General features: G+C 41.2%; 1 protein-coding gene across 1 annotated transcript in view; it reads right to left on the minus strand.

Moving 5' to 3' along the window:
• Positions 1 to 467: 467 nt before the first annotated feature.
• The window catches only part of LOC117878933 (guanine nucleotide-binding protein G(q) subunit alpha-like), a 64,589-nt gene continuing 46,952 nt past the window's right edge, over positions 468 to 18,104 (minus strand). Inside the window, exons 2-3 of the mRNA XM_034773678.1 lie at positions 4,630 to 4,814; positions 468 to 533 (exon numbers count right to left, since the gene is read on the minus strand). Coding sequence (XP_034629569.1) covers positions 507 to 533; positions 4,630 to 4,814 — 212 coding nt within the window. The 3' untranslated portion in view covers positions 468 to 506. The remainder of the gene's footprint in view (positions 534 to 4,629; positions 4,815 to 18,104) is intronic.

The following is an 18,104-nucleotide window of genomic DNA, read 5'->3' on the forward strand; positions in this document are numbered from 1 at the left end:
CACAGCTGGGCACTTCCCCTCCCGGGCTCCAGCTGCGCTGGGGAAGCACCGGCCAGGGGTGCAGGGTCTGGGGGCTGCCCGGCAAACCGTGAAGCCGCTAGCGCTTGGGCAGCCCTTTTCGCGTGTCTGGGAGGGAGGAAGGGGACTTTGGGGAAGGGGTGGGGGTGGGGAAAGGGGTGGGGCCAGGGCCCTGTGGAGTGTCCTCTTTTTTTATTTTTTAAATATGGTAACCCTAAGTAAATATACAGGTTGCCTTTTGTAATAGAGTCTCAGGTCATGACCTTGGCTAAATGAACACAGAGATATTTGAAACCTACAGCAGAAATTAGGAACAAGTACAAACTCCTTGCTTTGCTGGCAAGGCCTGCTCTCACTTTTGTCTTTTCAGCCTCTTTGAATCAACAGTTTCTTGCCGGACACTTCATTATAGCAATTTGGCAAGTTAGGTTCACATGGACTTGTTACCTGTGAATGAGAGTCTGTGCACACCAGCCAGCAATCCAGAACTAGTCTATTGCCTCTCTTGTGCCTGTCTGTTAGGGAGAAATAGAAATAGAAAATTGTCTTTTGGGAACTGTATACCTCCAGAATAGTGACTTGAGCCTTTTGTTTAGTAGTTTCCCAAGCAAGTGCTTCCATAATGGTGGGAGAGAAAAATAAAAAATCCATATTGATATGCTCACTCCCACCCCTGTCCCTCTACCACTGGTTACATGTAGGAAATACACAACAGGAGGGAAGGCTCAGGACTAGTGTCTCTGAAGCAATGGCTTCTAATCCACTACTAAGATTCTGAGAAGAAGTTAGAGGTGAGAATAATGGCTAATAATGCTATGCTGAACTTTGTAGCTGACAGCACTATTGACAGGAGCCTAGACACACATGGCCAAATTTCTGACAGACAGGCCTACATTCTGAATGTAAAAAATGTGAGTGAACTTGAACATTTCTAGCTGCATATGCAATGATTACTGTTGTAGCTCACACTGGATTTTCAGGCACATGTTGCCATTTAGATTCCTGATGAGACATGTATGGATGAAAAACCTTATTTCTGTATGTAATCCTGGTAATTGCCTATGCATTTTTGCATGTGAAACTCAGGCTTATTTTTAATTTATAAAAAGAGCTTGATTGTACATGCATCTTGACTTGTTATAAACTTTAAAAACCTCCACAATTACTTCAACTTTTAGTATCAAGATATAAAGGAAAAACAATAAGCCTTCTACAAAAACAAACTAAATGCCAACCCGTAAATCACCACTCCCCATGTCACGCAATATCCTGAGTGAAGAAACAAGCCGCACCCAATACCCTATACCTCAAAAGAACTCAAATTCTGTCAGACTAGCAGGGGGAAAGAATTCTGGTGTCAAAGCCTGGCATGAAAGAATCTCCTACACAAGCTCTAAGACATTTCATTCTAGATACCTAGCTTGAGGCTCTCAGCTGACTTCCTGACTTACAGACAGCCAAGATCAGAATCACCTTCTTTAATTGAACCAGTTAAGTCTATGCAGTTCCTGAAGAAATGACCTAATATGTATTCTGTGGCTAGCACTGCTTAATAGGTAGGCAGTCATGTTCTACATCAGCTGCCTCTTCCAAGTGGCCGACATAGAACATATTACAGTTATCCAGTCTAGAAGTCACAGGGGCCTAGATTATCATAACAAGGTCCCAATTGCCTATTTAGGTGGACACTGCAGGGGTGGGAAGGAAAAGCCAGCTTCCCCCCCACCCAGCATCACCTGATATTGCAGGAGCAGTCAGAAGTCCAAAACATCCCTAGATTTTGAGCCTCCTGAACAAAGGATGGAGAAACCCTTGAGACTGAAAATACCCCTGCTATGCCTTCTAGATCAAACCCACAGTCTGTAGCATTTAATGAACAAGGGCCATTCTATTCTCGTATCTTTAAGCACAATCAGTGTTACTGTGAATTGGAAGCTGTGCAGTTTTCAAAACAGAGGGGGCAAAACAAGTGGTGAGCTAAAAATAGGCTGTTACTCAAACTTCAAGAAATTCTCTAGAGATAGGATTTCCTGATATGATATTCAAGTTAATAGGAAGTGCCCTTCCTGTGTTTTTTAGGATGCAAGGGTAACGAGTTTGTTTTCAGCAGACTTAAAGTGGAGTCTGATCTGAGTTCATTGTTTTAAAGTGACCTTTTCTGCAAAATGTAAATTTGGTAGATCGTGTCCCTCAATAGTTAGGCATGATTTTGAAACAACTGTAATTTCACTTATATTTTTATATGCAAAGAGTCCTTAAGGAAATTGTGCATTGTCCCTACAAATTTAGGATCAGATCCATATATTCTTATTCACGCTGGGTAGTGCCTTACTTCACACATAGCCCCATCAAAGTCAATGGAACCACTTGTGGCTATTCCAGGAGAGTAAGGGGATTAGAATCTAGCCCTTAAAAGTACCTAGATTTTACATAAGGATAAGTACAATAATCATGAACAACACACAGGCTCTGATGTGCTTTTCATGAAACTCACCTGACATAACATATTCAGCCAACTAGAACTCATACAAGAAAACAACTAGTTTAGGTAGAGATTATGATTTACTATAACAGAGTTTCCAAATTCGGATTAAAAACAGTTTGGTCTTGTCTACACTAGCAAGCCACAACAGGCTCAATACCTCCTATTGCTGAAGTCGATGATATTTTGGATGCTGTATCTGCAGTTCACCCTTAATAATTAAACCTCATATACTTCAACACAGTGGGTGTCCACCTTAACACTACTTTACTAAATCCTGTTGTTTCTGGTTAATAGAGGTTTAGGTCTGTGGATTTCCTTGCTCTTTGACGTTTTGGATACTTAAACAACAAATACTACAGAAAAAGAATATCTGAGTGACTGGTAAGAGTTAATCTCACTTTTGTACCGCACGATTAAATAAACAGAGTAACTGACTTCACAAGAGTCAGAGTGAGGAGAGCATACACTTCAGAGAAAAAATAATTGAATCATTAGGACCGTATCTAGCCAGCATTGCAAGAAAGAAACTCTCACTGAAAGGTGAGAGAGTTTGATAACAAAACCCCTGGGAGATTATGGATATAACAAATAATCTCTTGATTCTTTGCTGTAGCAGCAAAACACTAAGGTTTTTCAACATTCCCAGCAGCTACAAAGAGATCCTATTAGATAAAATTCAGGAGTTTGTTTTTTTAAAAAGAAAAATACAGGAATAAGCAATTTTATGCCTTAAAAATAATACTTTTTCATTCAAATACTTTAAAAATCTGTGCAAAGGTAAACAAATGTTATCCCAATTTTATTCTCCTTATTGGAAAACAAACCTCTTCTCTACTTAAGAGACTTGCTCAATGTTAAATAGTGAGCCAGTAGCAAAACCAGGATTAGAATCCAGGAGGCAAATTCTCAAATACAGGTTATGCAACTTCCAGGGGAAGTCAGCAGGAGCTGCATATATGTATTTGACCCCTAGCTTCTATGTTCCAGTCCTGTTCTTTAACCACTAGGCATGAAACCTCCCCTATGTTCTGATGAATACGGGAAGTTTTACTACCTTTCATTGAAGTGTTTAAAATTTTTAAAATATCTTTTTCTTTTAAAAAGTAAATACAAAAAGGGTCATAAAGAACTCAGGTTTAGCTATATAAAACCTGACAAATGCTTACATAGATTTTCCCTTTTCATATAAAGCACAAATGTTGTGCGTTCCAGTGATGTCATCAGCCTCAATTTAATTTGTTTGCTTGTCAGTTTGCGTCAATAAGCATGACTTAATAGCAATCACATATACATGCACTCACACCCATTTTGATATTAGTTTGAGTTTCCAAGATATATAACATTGAAACAACATTTTCAAGTAACATATGCAAACAAGTTTCAAGTGGTCCATCCTGATTATCACTACAATAGTTCCCTCTCCTCTCCCCCCGCCCTGCTGCTAATAGCCCACCTTAATCAATTGATCTCATTAAGAGTTGGTATGGCAACCCCCATTTTTTCATGTTCTGTGTATATATATTTTCCTACTGTATTTTCCACTGCAGGCATCTGATGAAGTGGGCTTTAGCCCATGAAAGATTATGCTCAAATAAATTTGTTAGTTTCTAAGGTGCCACAAGTACTCCTCGTTCTTAAATGCAAACAAGTTTAGCTTGTTTAACAATTTAGCCCTACTTATAGATAAAACCCTATTTTATCAGTATTTTAAATATTATGGGGCAGATCTCCAGGTCTGGCTGAGCCATGCTCTGCATAGAACCAAGGGTGGGGAAATAGGAGGGAAGATGGTTCCAACAATCTCAGAGCATGACAATCAAACTCCACCCTGATCCTGACAATGCCCCCAGTCAGCCCAAAAACGCTCCCTATATCAGGTGGATGCTCTCTGGCCCGTTTGTGCAGCCAGAGCAGTGCAAAGGGAAGAGAGCCAGGAGTCAGGATGTGGTCCTACACATCAACCTTCCATACAATCTGCGGTCTGCAAGATGTTTTCATCTAAAACGTTAAGTACAGCATAACTTAAATACCAGGAAGCAACTGTATGAGTTTAAAAGCCTTTCCAAACATACCCTAGTATATAAAAGTGGAAAGCATTCAGCTGCATATTTAAACAGAAATCTCACCTTATTGTGTTCATACTTGTATGGGATTTTGAGTGTATCCATAGCTCTGATCATAGCTTGCATTGCTGTAAATATATTCTGATACACGAGTTTTGTGAAACCCCTTTTGTCTTCGTCAGAGTATCCTGATCCATGGATGATTCTCATCTGTTTGATGAATGTGCTTTTGCCACTTTCTCCCGTACCTGCAAGACATCCAATAAGGACACATCGTCAAACCAAATATTCACAGAACACAAACATGAAATTGTTGCACAAATTAAGCAACTTATTCTGTACAGAGCTGAGCAACCTGTCAGCACTCAACCACTAATAAATAACAATCACTCTTAATTACAGACAACACTAACAAAGGCCAATCCTATATCCAAACAGTGAAGGCATCCACTCACAACTAAAGTAATGCTTAATTAATAAAAAGTTGCCTTTTTGGGTCCAAAATAAGTAAGAGTATAATATGAGAAGGATTCCAAATGTTACCAACTAAAAGATGTATACACCAAAACCTCTAGAGCATCAACTGCTGGCCCTCTCTGTCAAGGTGGAATGAATAGAGTCATTAAGGAATTGGCTAAAACCAACCCAGATCAACCAGGCGTCCAGAGAGACGCTCCAATGACTCAGACTGACACTCTCAGTAGAGAAGCTGAGCAGAGACTCCCAACTCAAGAACAAAGGACTGGAAAGTATGAGATCAGGGATACATTGGCTCTGGAAGAAGCTTGAGAGCTCTCTCACCTGGGAGCCCGACTAAGGAAGGAAGAAGTCAGAGAGAAAGAGAGAAGCAGAGAGCCTGGAAACGGAGTTCACCACAGCTTGGCTTGGTGGATTGCTCTGGACTGACCAGAATGGACTGTTCTTTAACCCTCTTTACTCTATGAAAACCTAAAGCCTTCAGTGCTGTGTCCCAGTTGGCTAATAAACCCTACCATTTGGAAAACGCTGGTTAAGTGTTACTGTAAATGCTTGGTGAGGTGCATTTACCTCCAAAAGTGTACAAGTCTCTAACCAGGAGAGTATCTCAGTTGGCCTTGCTGAACAGCACTCACAGAGTGAAGCAGGAGTGCTGAAGCCCAGAGATTCAGTCTCACAGAGGTGGTGAGGTCACATGGCCTACACTAAAGGAAGAGAGAGTCCCCTTAGGGTCTGGCACATCAAAGGGGTTTCTCCAGATACTGTTCCGAAGCTGGGGGTGTCGCATCAATCCTGTGGATCCATGACAAATCTACCAATGACCTTTTGAGCATATATTTATAGTTATTTAAATTAGTACAAAATGTTTAGCATATGTAAACTGCACAGCAAGAACAGGGTGATTTCAAATGGAAAAAAATCAAGATATTACGGTGACGGGGGGCAATATATGTATTTGCTGGGAAAGGTCACCGGGCATTTTTCTTTGTCTGTGATTGGCTGAGCACACCAGGAGGGTCAACAGAAGCTATTTTACTTGTTTTCTCAGAAGAAAGGGCTGTGTTTTAGAACAGACAGAAAATAAAAACATTTTATCCTCACCTTTATCTCTGGCAGATGTGGCCCAGGCAAGCATGTTAATATTCTTATTATTCCAACAATTAAAAGACAAATTGTTTTATTATTTACACTTATTAATGAGTAGGTGAATCCATAAAGCTTTTCTATACAAGTGTGTTTTTTAAAAATGCACTGTCTTTTCCATGGTGCTCATTACTGTGGTATCCAAGCACTTCACAAACATTAATTAAATTACTCTCACAACACTTCTCTGGGGAAGAGAAGTATAATTATCCCTATTTTACAGATGGGAAAACAGAGCCCAGGAGAAATTAAATGACTTCCCCAAGGTCATACAGGAAACCTCTTGCAGAACAGAGAATAGAACTTCATTAGTATTGCTCACAAGGCCACAGTTCCTTACACTGAGAACAATAAAACGAATTCCCCATAAAATTCTACCCCACTAAGAACAGCAAATTTGACTTAATGGAATACTCTCTCCCCCTCCTTCCAGAGAGGCACATGGAGTTGTGGGTATCATGCCACCAGGCTCCTCCTCTTCCACATTGGTATACTCATCTATTCTGCAGTCTGTCCCCCCTTATCTTCATTACTGGTGTCCTCATTCATTCTCCTCTTTTCTATATTTACTTTTATCTATTTCAATTTGTAATAATACATTAAATCAAAACATTCTTACTCAAGCACAATATTTTGAAAACAAAAAGTTTTACTAAGTGGCACAATGCCTAACTTTCCCCCACATAAAAGGACCATAAATCCCTTCAGAACAACCTCTGTGGGAATAGACAGGCCTTGCAGAGTATTAGAAAGGTCGGCAAACTCTTGGTATGTTGGACCAGTGAGGGGCAATGAGCTTCAGAGAACCCTCTCAGCCCTCTCTCATGACATTCAAAGATGGAAAGCCAGATTCTCTTGAACCCTAATCTTTTCATACATCAGAGCCTCAGATCCCATGGGAATTTGTTTTGACCGTACAATACTGTCCATTTCAATCTGGGATGGTTCAATAAAAAAAAAAACTTTTTTATCCAATATACATTTGAAAGCAGCTTTAGAATATTTGCTTTTAAAATGTGTTTAACAAGAGTTAAATGTGGAGATGACAGTGCACATTGACAAACTGCTCACAAAGAGATAGCAAGGAGAGGGGGGGAAAGACCATGAGGTTTATGAAGTGGATTATTGAAATGAAGTGTATGTGCACAAACACACACATACACTGCAGTTTTCCATTACACAAATGTCTATCCATATAAACATACGGATGCAATTTTTGAACTTTTACTAGAAGGCTTACTATAGTCTACTGATTCCAAAGTAGGCATTAAACAAAATGTGTCCCACTGATAGGGCATATTTTATTCATACAGAATATGATAGATATAATTTAAATACTTTTAGGAGTGTAAATACATCCTTGATCCCCATTACCCTTCAATGCTAGGAGGCTACCTCACACAGCACCCAAGCTCCTGCTGGACCAAGAAAATGAGAACTCAAATTCAAATCAGCCTACATGGTATAGCACGCACAGCTTACTGGATTTTGGGGTAAAATTTGAAACCAAGATTGGCCTTAACAATTATAGGAGCTTAAACTGCACTCTTATTTTTGAAGTTTTTGTCTTCAACTGTACAACTTTTATTAGTAGTTTTATATAAAAAAAAAAATTTCAAGTGATGGAAAGATTAGGTACTAGAAAAAAAGAAAAATGGCAGCTGATTTTCTGGGATTTCTTCCATCTGTTGCCCCCTCCTTCCACTTCCCTCCAAAAGGAAGAGAGCAGTGAGAGTTGAGGTTATACTGTCAACATGAATTTTGGGAGTTTTATTTAAACTGACACATTTGTTTTTTAACTGCTACTTCAATTAACTATTACTCACGAGTAGTCCCATTGAAGCCAATGAGACTACTAATGTACTAATGTGTTTAAACTTAAACACATGTGTAAATGTTTGAAGGATCAGAGCCCCAGTGACTCTCACAAAGTGGCAGATGTGCTAGCGCGTTCTTTTTTCTGTTCCTGTATATTATTGTGCATTCTTTTGAAGTGGGAACAAAGTCTTTAAACATAATTGCTACAAATTATTTAACCCAACAACAAAAGCAGCTGTTCAAAAATTATTTAAAGCCATTTTTATTTACATTTTTATGTGGACGTGGGGGGGAAAAATGTAATGAGAGACTTCCACCAGATTTTCTCTGCAGCATTGAATGGAATACAGCAAAACTACTCACTGGTGGAATCTTTTAAGGACACAGATGGCTCTTATCTCCTGTTTACACATGGGGGAATTACATGCTTAAAAATTCCTTGTGCATTCAGGGTAACATTAACCACAAACAGGGTTCAAGAATTCAGGTAGATATTTCCACGTAAAATATGTCTAGATCTCTTTTATGTGGAAAAGAGTTTGATTATAAGAGCTTGACAACACATTTTGGAGCAGTGACTGAATTTACACATGTGTAAAGTGTAGGGTTGCCAATTTTATAGATTCATAGATTCTAGGACTCGAAGGGACCTTGAGAGGTCATCGAGTCCAGTTCCCTGCCCACATGGCAGGACCAAATACTGTCTAGACCATCCTGATAGACATTTATCTAACCTCCTCTTAAATATCTCCAGAGATGGAGATTCCACAACCTCCCTGACAAGTTAGGAACTTTTTCCTAATGTCCAACCTAGACCTCCCTTGCTGCAGTTTAAGCCCATTGCTTCTTGTTCTATCCTTAGAGGCTAAGGTGAACAAGTTTTCTCCCTCCTCCTTGTGACACCCTTTTAGATACCTGAAAACTGCTATTATGTCCCCTCTCAGTCTTCTCTTTTCCAAACTAAACAAACCCAAATACATTTTGGTTGGATGTATTCCTGGAGGTTTCCTCACATGACAAAATCTTTAATTACAGATTAATCTTAAATTCCTGGAGATTCCAGTTCAATCCTGGAGGGTTGGCAACCCTAGTAAAGTGCCATTGGGGGTAGGCGGAAGGCCCTCATCAGCACATGTGCTGAATGGGGTACAAAATCACCCCATTCCTGGTATTGGCCTTCATTATTAACCGTAAACAACATAAGAAACCTCTCTTGCGCTTGCCTGTTTTCTCCTGCATTTGCCTGTTCCTGAGGTTTCTTTCTGTACCTTCCCTCACTTTATTTTGAAGCAGTGGAAGGCTCACACCTTTCTTTTATTGCTGGATTGGAGATTACAGGAACTACCTGGTTTAGGTGCATCAGCAAAAATAGCTCTGCATCTTTATGCAGGGTCCTAGAACCTGACTGTTCTCACAACCATACACACTTAGGATGCTTTATAAATACAAACCAACAATAATAGAAGGTGAAATACACCCTTGACAGATCTTGATTGTAAACTCTTGGAGCTGAGACCCTGGCTCCAATTCTTTTCTCATTTCTGTGTAAATCAGGTATAATTCTATTGAAGAAATTAGGCCAGTATAAAATCAGTTCACATGAAAAGAGAATTCAGTCCACCATTGTCTTCTGTCTGTACAGCACCAAGCACACTAGTGGAGCTTTATAAAAGACAAATAGTCATCTAGTTTGCAAAGACAAGCCTTTCTTATTAAGACATTTGGTACCTATGATCATTTCCTCAGGTAGAAAAATGAGGAAATACCTCTGTGTTTGGCAGTTTTATGTAACTAATGTTGTCCTGCTTTTACACAAATATCTTTATGAAATGACAATTAATTTTCCCTTGAATGGTTCTCATCCCCGAAGTCCCTCTTCTTACCCCCATCATGCCCTTTGTCATGGCTACCAACTAACCATCAAACCTTCCAGAGAAAAGAAGATGAGATTTTCTTTGGAGGATTTCAGGATAACTCCTAAAAGGGCTGAATGTGCTGCCTCTGCAGCAATTTCATCCCCGAGAAGTGAAAGGTCATCACTTAAAATTTAGAGGAAAAAAGAGTCAGTTAATAAAAACCATTAGCAGATGTAATTCTACCACAGACTTCCAGACAAAAGACATATTGTCTTAATCAGTATGGAGCAAATGTTCTATTTTTCGTACCCCTTTTCTTTTGGACTAGCATAACATGAAATACCTTTGCAGTATTAAAACTAGACAGTCATGAGCACTCTGCACTATTAAATACTATGAACAGCCACCTTATGTAGTAGCTACAATGAAAATATTAAACTACACTAAGGAAGGTTTAATGCACAAGCTCAAACCTAAGACCAACCTGCATGAACTAAAAGTATGCCTTAGAAATCTCAAAACAAATATTTTACTTTCTATCAGAACTGTTTACTGTGCTGTATGTAACTTTAACTTCTAGAAAGGGATTTAGACCAAAAAAAAAAAAAGCCTCTCCTACCACCGGGAAGAAGAGTGAGTCCATGGATAACACACACATGCTGTAATGCTTACCTATATTGCCAGTGACTTGGGAATCAAATACAGGAGACTGGAAATCAGTGTCCATCCCAAAATAATATCAGAGCTAGAGCTTTGCAGAGGGACTTTTGGCATAACTATTTTTTGTAATGAACTAAACACACACAAAACTATATATATATATATATATATGTATGTGTGTATATGTGTGTGTGTGTGGTCCTTCTATACCGGTTACTGTGTTACCTTAAAGAAAATAAGCTTTATAGCTTAATATACATGTTCTTTGTATAAAAAATTAAATAGGGCAAGAAAAACTGTACACGATGTCCGTCCCATCCCTTACCCTTCCTTAATCAGGCCCCATGGAAACTTGAGATAAAAATGCTCGTTTCTGAATATTTTCTTTTTCAGGTACATTTTTCAACAGCAGTTAAAAGAATTCTCTTTTTTGAAAAGAAAAGAAAAGAAAAGAAAAGAAAAGAAAAGAAAAGAAAAGAAAAGAAAAGAAAAGGTACACAGTACTACGGGTCTCAAATGTTCTGCATTGAAAAAAACAAATTACTAATGCAAAAGTTTCCCTCCATCCACAACCTCAAAAAGGTAGTGATGCATGCAAACCTCATTTTTGACCCCTCAGCAGACATATTTCTACAGTAACGAAAAGAATCTTAATACAGAAATCAAGGTTAGGAGTGAAACAACAAGTCAACCTTTTAATACTTTTGGAAATACTTTCCAAAGAGGAAACACATCACTTGGATGGGAGGTTACGAAATATTAGACCTGAAAAAAATCACAGAATTATAACATTGAAAAACTCTCTTAGGTAATTGTTAAGGGGTTCTAATTATATATTTTTTTCTCTCTCTGAGGCCTATACAGTGGATTCATGGTAACTAAGACACTTGGCTTTATAGGTGGGGAGAAATAAAATACCATACCAAAGTCATTTTTAAAAACAATACAAGATTTCTAACAGCTTTTCTGCAAAATGTGTAGCACATACAAAATACATGGTAGTGCAGTACAAATGTCTGCCTAAGGCCAATGCTGCAAGGCACACACCTTTTCATTTAATCTATATTGCATGTTCATTAGCAGTTATTAGTTCTTATTCAACAATTCTGCTAGAAGCAAATGCATTGAGAAAACACTTGGATCAAGCCTAACTAAATCTTTTAAAAAGAACAAAGCAATTGACACATCTGGTAAAGGTGGAGCTACCCTAAAAGAGAAATTGCCTTCCTTTAGATTGACTATACAGTAACCTAAGCATAAATACAGGCAGAAGAATACGTACATTTGCAATATTATTATTTTGCTTGGTTTTGATTGGTGAAGCTTTTAGCTCTCATTTTTCTTTGTTGAGAGTTCGGATAGCAATGAAACCTATACAGCTGGAAACAGATTATGTTCAGTTTGCTAACCATGCAATTTTCACTAGATTAAACAGGACAGTATTTCAGGTGATATGCAATTTCAAAATGAGGTTATGGAAATTACAGTATATAGGTATTCAAATATGTAAGTAAACAGATGGGTCTAAGGCTTAAGGAGTTTATACCTTGTCCAACTTTGTGGATCTATTTGTGCACCATTCCCCAGAGGGGTCTTTAATTGGGTGATGATGTGCTGGGGTTTCCTCTCATATCTAGTCATGATCATTATATTGCACATCCATCAATTTCAAAGTAGTTTTCAAAGAAGGATGGTTTTGTGGCTAAGGCACTAGACTGGGACTCTGTTCTCAGCTCTGCCACAGACTTCCTGTGTGTCCTCGGGCAATGAATTTACTCCCTTTGTGCCTCAATGCCCCATCTTTAAAGTGGGATTCAAAGGAAGTAGGATCAGACACTATATGAATTTACCACAGATGCACAAAACTGGCCTTGCTGGTAGTACTCCCTGCTCATGAGGAACATCTGGGCTGCTTCCAATCCTCCTCTCATTTCCCAAATCAGCAGAGAGTGCCCTCAAGAAGAACTGCCCCACCTTGTGCCACAGAGCTGTCTTCTGGCCATTCAAGGAGCAGCTTTAATGAGCTTTGAAGAGAATAGAGTCTGTCAAATCTTTCATGGCTGGAAGGATGATGACTGCAATACAGACTGAGAAGGGTCGGAGTGTGCACGTAAAGGGGTAAAAATGGAAATCCACAGGACTCTGATGGGAATATTAAAGAGTTCCAAGAAAAGAGAAGAAATCACTAAATCTGTTAACACAGGACATACATATACATGATTCAACTATCAGGGGCTAGCCGTGTTAGTCTGTATCTACAAAAACAACAAGGAGTCTGGTGGCACCTTAAAGACTAACAGATTTATTTGGGCATAAGCTTTCGTGAGTAAAAACCTCACTTCTTTGGATGCATAGAGTGAAAGCTACAGATGCAGGCATTATATACTGACACATGGAGAGCAGGGAGTTACTTCACAAGTGGAGAACCAGTGTTGACAGGGCCAATTCAATCAGGGTGGATGTAGTCCACTCCCAATAATAGATGAGGAGGTGTCAATTCCAGGAGAGGAAAAGCTGCTTCTGCAGTGAGCCAGTCACTCCCAATCCCTATTCAAGCCCAGATTAATGGTGTTGAATTTGCAAATGAATTTTAGTTCTGCTGTTTCTCTTTGAAGTCTGTTTCTGAAGTTTTTTTGTTCAATGACAGTGACTTTTAAATCTGTAATAGAATGACCAGGGAGATTGAAGTGTTCACTTACTGGCTTGTGTATGTTACCATTCCTGATGTCCGATTTGTGTCCATTTATTCTTTTGCGGAGGGACTGTCCGGTTTGGCCAAGGGGCATTGCTGGCACATGATGGCATATATGACATTAGTGGATGTGCAGGTGAATGAGCCCCTGATGGTGTGGCTGATGTGGTTGGGTCCTCTGATGCTGTTGCCAGAGTAGATATGGGGACAGAGTAGGCAATGAGGTTTGCTACAGGGATAGGTTCCTGGGTTGGTGTTTCTGTGGTGTGGTGTGTAGTTGCTGGTGAGTATTTGCTTCAGGTTGGGGGGTTGTCTGTAAGCGAGGACTGGCCTGCCTCCCAAGGTCTGTGAGAGTGAGGGATCATTTTCCAGGATAGGTTGTAGATCGTGGATAACGCGCTGGAGAGGTTTTAGCTGGGGGCTGTATGTGATGGCCACTGGTGTTCTGTTATTGTCCTTGTTGGGCCTGTCCTGTAGTAGGTGATTTCTGGGTACCCGTCTTGCTCTGTCAATCTGTTTCCTCACTTCCCCAGGTGGGTATTGTAGTTTTACGAATGCTTGATAAAGATCTTGTAGGTGTTTGTCTCTGTCTGAGGGGTTGGAGCAAATTCGGTTGTATCTTAGGGGTTGGCTGTAGACAATGATCGTGTGATGTGTCTTGGATGGAAGCTGGAGGCATGTAGGTACGTATAGCGGTCAGTAGGTTTCCGGTATAGGGTGGTGTTTATGTGACCATCACTTATTTGTACTGTAGTGTCCAGGAAGTGGATCTCTTGTGTGGACTGGTCCAGGCTGAGGTTGATGGTGGGGTGGAAATTGTTGAAGTCCAGGTGGAATTCTTCAAGGGCCTCCTTTCCGTGGGTCCATCTGATGAAGATGTCATCAATGTAGCGCAAGTAGAGGAGGGGCACTAGAGGACGAGAGCTGAGGAAGCGTTGTGATTCCATGAAGTTTATTATGAAACAAAAAGGCCCCTTTTTTAGCACAGTGCACAGGGATTTATACACTATTGCGATTAACGATTTCTCCTTGTAAGAGGAGCGGACTCACCCCTGTGGTGCCTCCTGCTGGTCATCTCGGGAATTAGCTCTTCCAGCATCCTGGAGCGCCCCCTGCAGGCCGGTGATCCGCCTGTCCTCTGGCCCCATGTCCCTCCCAGACTCCAGTGCCCTTTTATCTGGGGTGCTGCCACCTGGCAGTACACCCCTCAGTACTAAGGTCGCTCCTCCCTGGGGAACCCCCATCCACTATCCCTACCTCACCTCAGAATAAGGCCACTGCCAGTCACCAACTAGCCCCCGCTCCCTGGAGCAGACTGCAGTATAGGCCACTCATAACAGGTAAGGTTGGGTTTGGACCTGCTGCCTTGGCCTAGCCCTGGGCTGCCCTCTGCAACCCCCAGTATCCCTTGGCCTTCTGCTAGGACACAGCCTGGGGGTATCCAGGCTGGAGCTCCCCAGCCTCTCCCCAGCCCTGCTTCACCCAGGTACTCTGTGTCTAGTTCCCTGCAGCCAGGCCCTTCTCTCTCTGAGGGCAGAGAGAGACTGTTGAGTGCCTGGCTCCCTGCCTCTTATATAGGGCCAGCTGGGGCCTGATTGGGGCGTGGTCCAGCTGTGGCTACTTCCCCAATCAGCCCAGTAGCTTTTCCCTTTGCCCCAGCCCTCTGCCAGGGCTGTTTTAAACCTCTCAGGCAAGAGCGGGGTAACCACCCCACTACACTCCTGGATTGCTATGAGCAAGGAAAAAGAAACGTGGTGTCTTACATTGTTGATGACAAGAGGCGCTCAGAAAGAGAAAGCTTCTAGTATGGCATTTTTTCAATGTGAAGTCAGATTCTTCTATAAAAGATCCTTGTTCATGAGAAAGGAAAACTGGATAAAATAAAGCTGATACAAATGTGCAGCCTTGTGGAGTTTGTTTGGATATTTCCCCAAAAACTAAAATCACTGGTAACAAAACAAGAAAAATTGGAAACAGTGAATCACCAGGCTTAGCTAAACCAAGTTACATAAACAATTATAGCATTAATTCCAGGTAGGGTAAGGGGTTTAAATTTATTCTTATTATACCATTATGAAACCTAGACTTCTTATCCTTGGCCTTTTAACATAGATACTTAGCATTATGGGAAGACTGGTAAACTGGCCAAAACTCATACCCATTGTGCCTTCCCATAGTATCTCCTTATTCACTAAAGAGCAAAGTTAAGAAATTTAACGTAGCCTTAGAAGCCTGAATTCATACTTATCAATGTAATAAATAGTAAAAATTAATACTGGTATAGGGCTGGATTCTCAACTCAGCCAAATTAATTTAGAGCAACTGGAGAATTCCCCTGTGTAGAAAGAAAGTTGGTAAGAGCAACACTGGTGGTATCTCCTGCACTGACTCTGCTGCCATGAATACTTGAGGCCAGACATAATGGGAGGCAGGGTTGTGTCAAAGGAGGAAAGCAGGAGTGTGGCAGAGCAAAGCTGCCCTAGAGCAGATTCCACACTGGCCATCCCCCTGCAGCATTAATTTAACTGGGTCAAGCTCTCTGTAAGCCCCCGAGGGCCTAAACTCTGTTCACATGCAGGACTCAGTCGGTACATGACCATACACTGACCTGCACCTCTCTGAAGCTGCTGCTATCTTCTCCAGAATCTCAGCTTTCATTTTAAAACAGAGTATTGTCTCTCAAAATATGACAGGTGTCACCAATGCAGAGATAAGTCTGAAGAGAAGTTGGAACAATAACTCTAAGAGGTGTGGACTGTCCCATTCATCTCAGGTGAGGCGTTAGTTCATATGTCCAATGACGGTAATTTAAACATCACATTGTTAACTATTTAATCCCTCATGTGAAAAAGGAGGAAGAATCACGGGTACCCACAATTTATGATGAGAGACATCCCTTCTAATGCATTTGTGACTTGTCCCCACCCTTTTGCATCCTCCCAAGGAGCCAAGCCTGTGGGCACATTCAAGCCCAATGGAGGAGCAGCCCAGGTCAAGAAGCCTAGTGGAGCTCAGAGAGTCCCATGATCAGTTCTGCAAAAAAGGACGTGGGGATTACAGTGGACGAGAAGCTGGATATGAGTCAGCAGTGTGCCCTTGTCACCAAGAACGCTAACAGCATATTGGGCTGCATTAGTAGGAGCTCTGCCAGCAGATCAAGGGAAGTGATTATTCCCCTCTATTTGGCACTGTTGAGGCCACATCTGGAGTACTGTGTCCAGTTTTGGGGCCCCTACTACAGAAAGGATGCAGACAAATTGGAGAGAGTCCAGCGGAGGGCAACAAAAATGATCAGGGGGCTGGGGCACATGACTTACAAGGAGAGGCTGAGGGAACTGGGCTTATTTAGTCTGTAGACTTATAGAGCTCTACCAGGGTCTTCCATTTTCCTGGTCTTTGAGGGTCTGATCCAAAATTTTAGTGAAATAAAGGGAAGTCTTTCCATGAACTTCAATGGTCTTTGTATCAGGCCCTTACTGAGGGGAAGGGCTGAAGGTTGCTGACTGAGATATGGTGGTGTTCTACTGGATGATTTGTACTGAAGCTGGTTCAGTTGAAAAAGCTTTTCTATTTTGGATTCTTATCCTGTTTTCATGTTTTTTAAAAAAAAGCTGCACCCAGAAATGTTGTAATAGGCATTTTTAAATATATATGAACAAAAATAAAGCTTTAAATGAATGGTAAATATTGTTCATTTTCTACTACATCTATTGAATTGTACATTTACTGTTTTAAGAGAAAGTCCTCTGTGGTGTGATTAGGAATTTAGGGTACGTGCATTGCATTGTGCAAATTCTAATGAAAGTGAATGAAAAAATATAGAGTACAACTCTGATCATCTGAATATTATGGGAGACACTGACTCAGGCCCCACTCCTACAAAACAGAGCAGTACTTAGGTGAATGACTACAGACCGGTCAGCCTCATCTCAGTCCCTAGAAAAACCATGGAGCAGGGCCTCAAGGAAACCATTTTGAAGCACTTGGAGGAGAGGAAGGTGATCAGGAACTGTCAACATGGATTCACCAGGGGCAAGTCATGCCTGACCAACCTGATGGCCTTCTATGAGGAGATAACTGGCTCTGTGGATATGGGGAAAGCAGTGGACGTGATATATCTTGACTTTACCAAAGCTTTTGATACGGTCTCCCACAGTATTCTTGCCAGCAAGTTAAAGTATGGATTGGATGAAAGGACTATAGGGTGGATAGAAAGCTGGCTAGATTGTTAGACTCAATGGGTAGTGATCAACAGCTCAATGTCTAGTTGGCAGCCAGTATCAAACGGAGTGCCCCAGGGGTTGGTCCTGGGACTGGTTTTTTCAACATCATCTTTATTAATAATCTGGATAATGGGATGGATTGCACCCTTACCAAGTTCACAGATGACACTAAGCTGGGGGGAGAGGTAGATATGCTGGAGGATAAGGTCCAGAGTGACCTAGACAAATTGGCAGATTGGGCCAAAAGAAATCTGATGAGGTTCAACAAGGGCAAGTGCAGAGTCCTGCATTTAGGACAGAAGAATCCCATGCACCGCTACAGGCTGCGGCCTGACTGGCTAAGCAGCAGTTCTGCAGAAAAGGACCTGGGGATTACAGCAGATGAGAAGCGGGATAGGAGTCAGGAGTGTGCCCTTGTTGCCAAGAAGGCTAACAGCATATTGGGTTGCATTAGTAGGAGCATTGCCAGCAGATAGAGGGAAGTGATTATTCCCCTCTATTTCGGCACTGGTGAGACCACATCTGGAGTATTGCGTCCAGTTTTGGGGCCCCCTCTACAGAAAGGATATGGACAAATTGGAGAGAGTCCAGCAGAGGACAACAAAAATGATCAGGGTGCTGAGGAACACAATTTACATGGAGAGGCTGAGGGAACTGGGCTTGTTTAGT

The sequence above is a fragment of the Trachemys scripta genome, chromosome 6 (genome assembly GCF_013100865.1).
Source record: "Trachemys scripta elegans isolate TJP31775 chromosome 6, CAS_Tse_1.0, whole genome shotgun sequence".
NCBI lineage: Eukaryota > Metazoa > Chordata > Testudines > Emydidae > Trachemys > Trachemys scripta.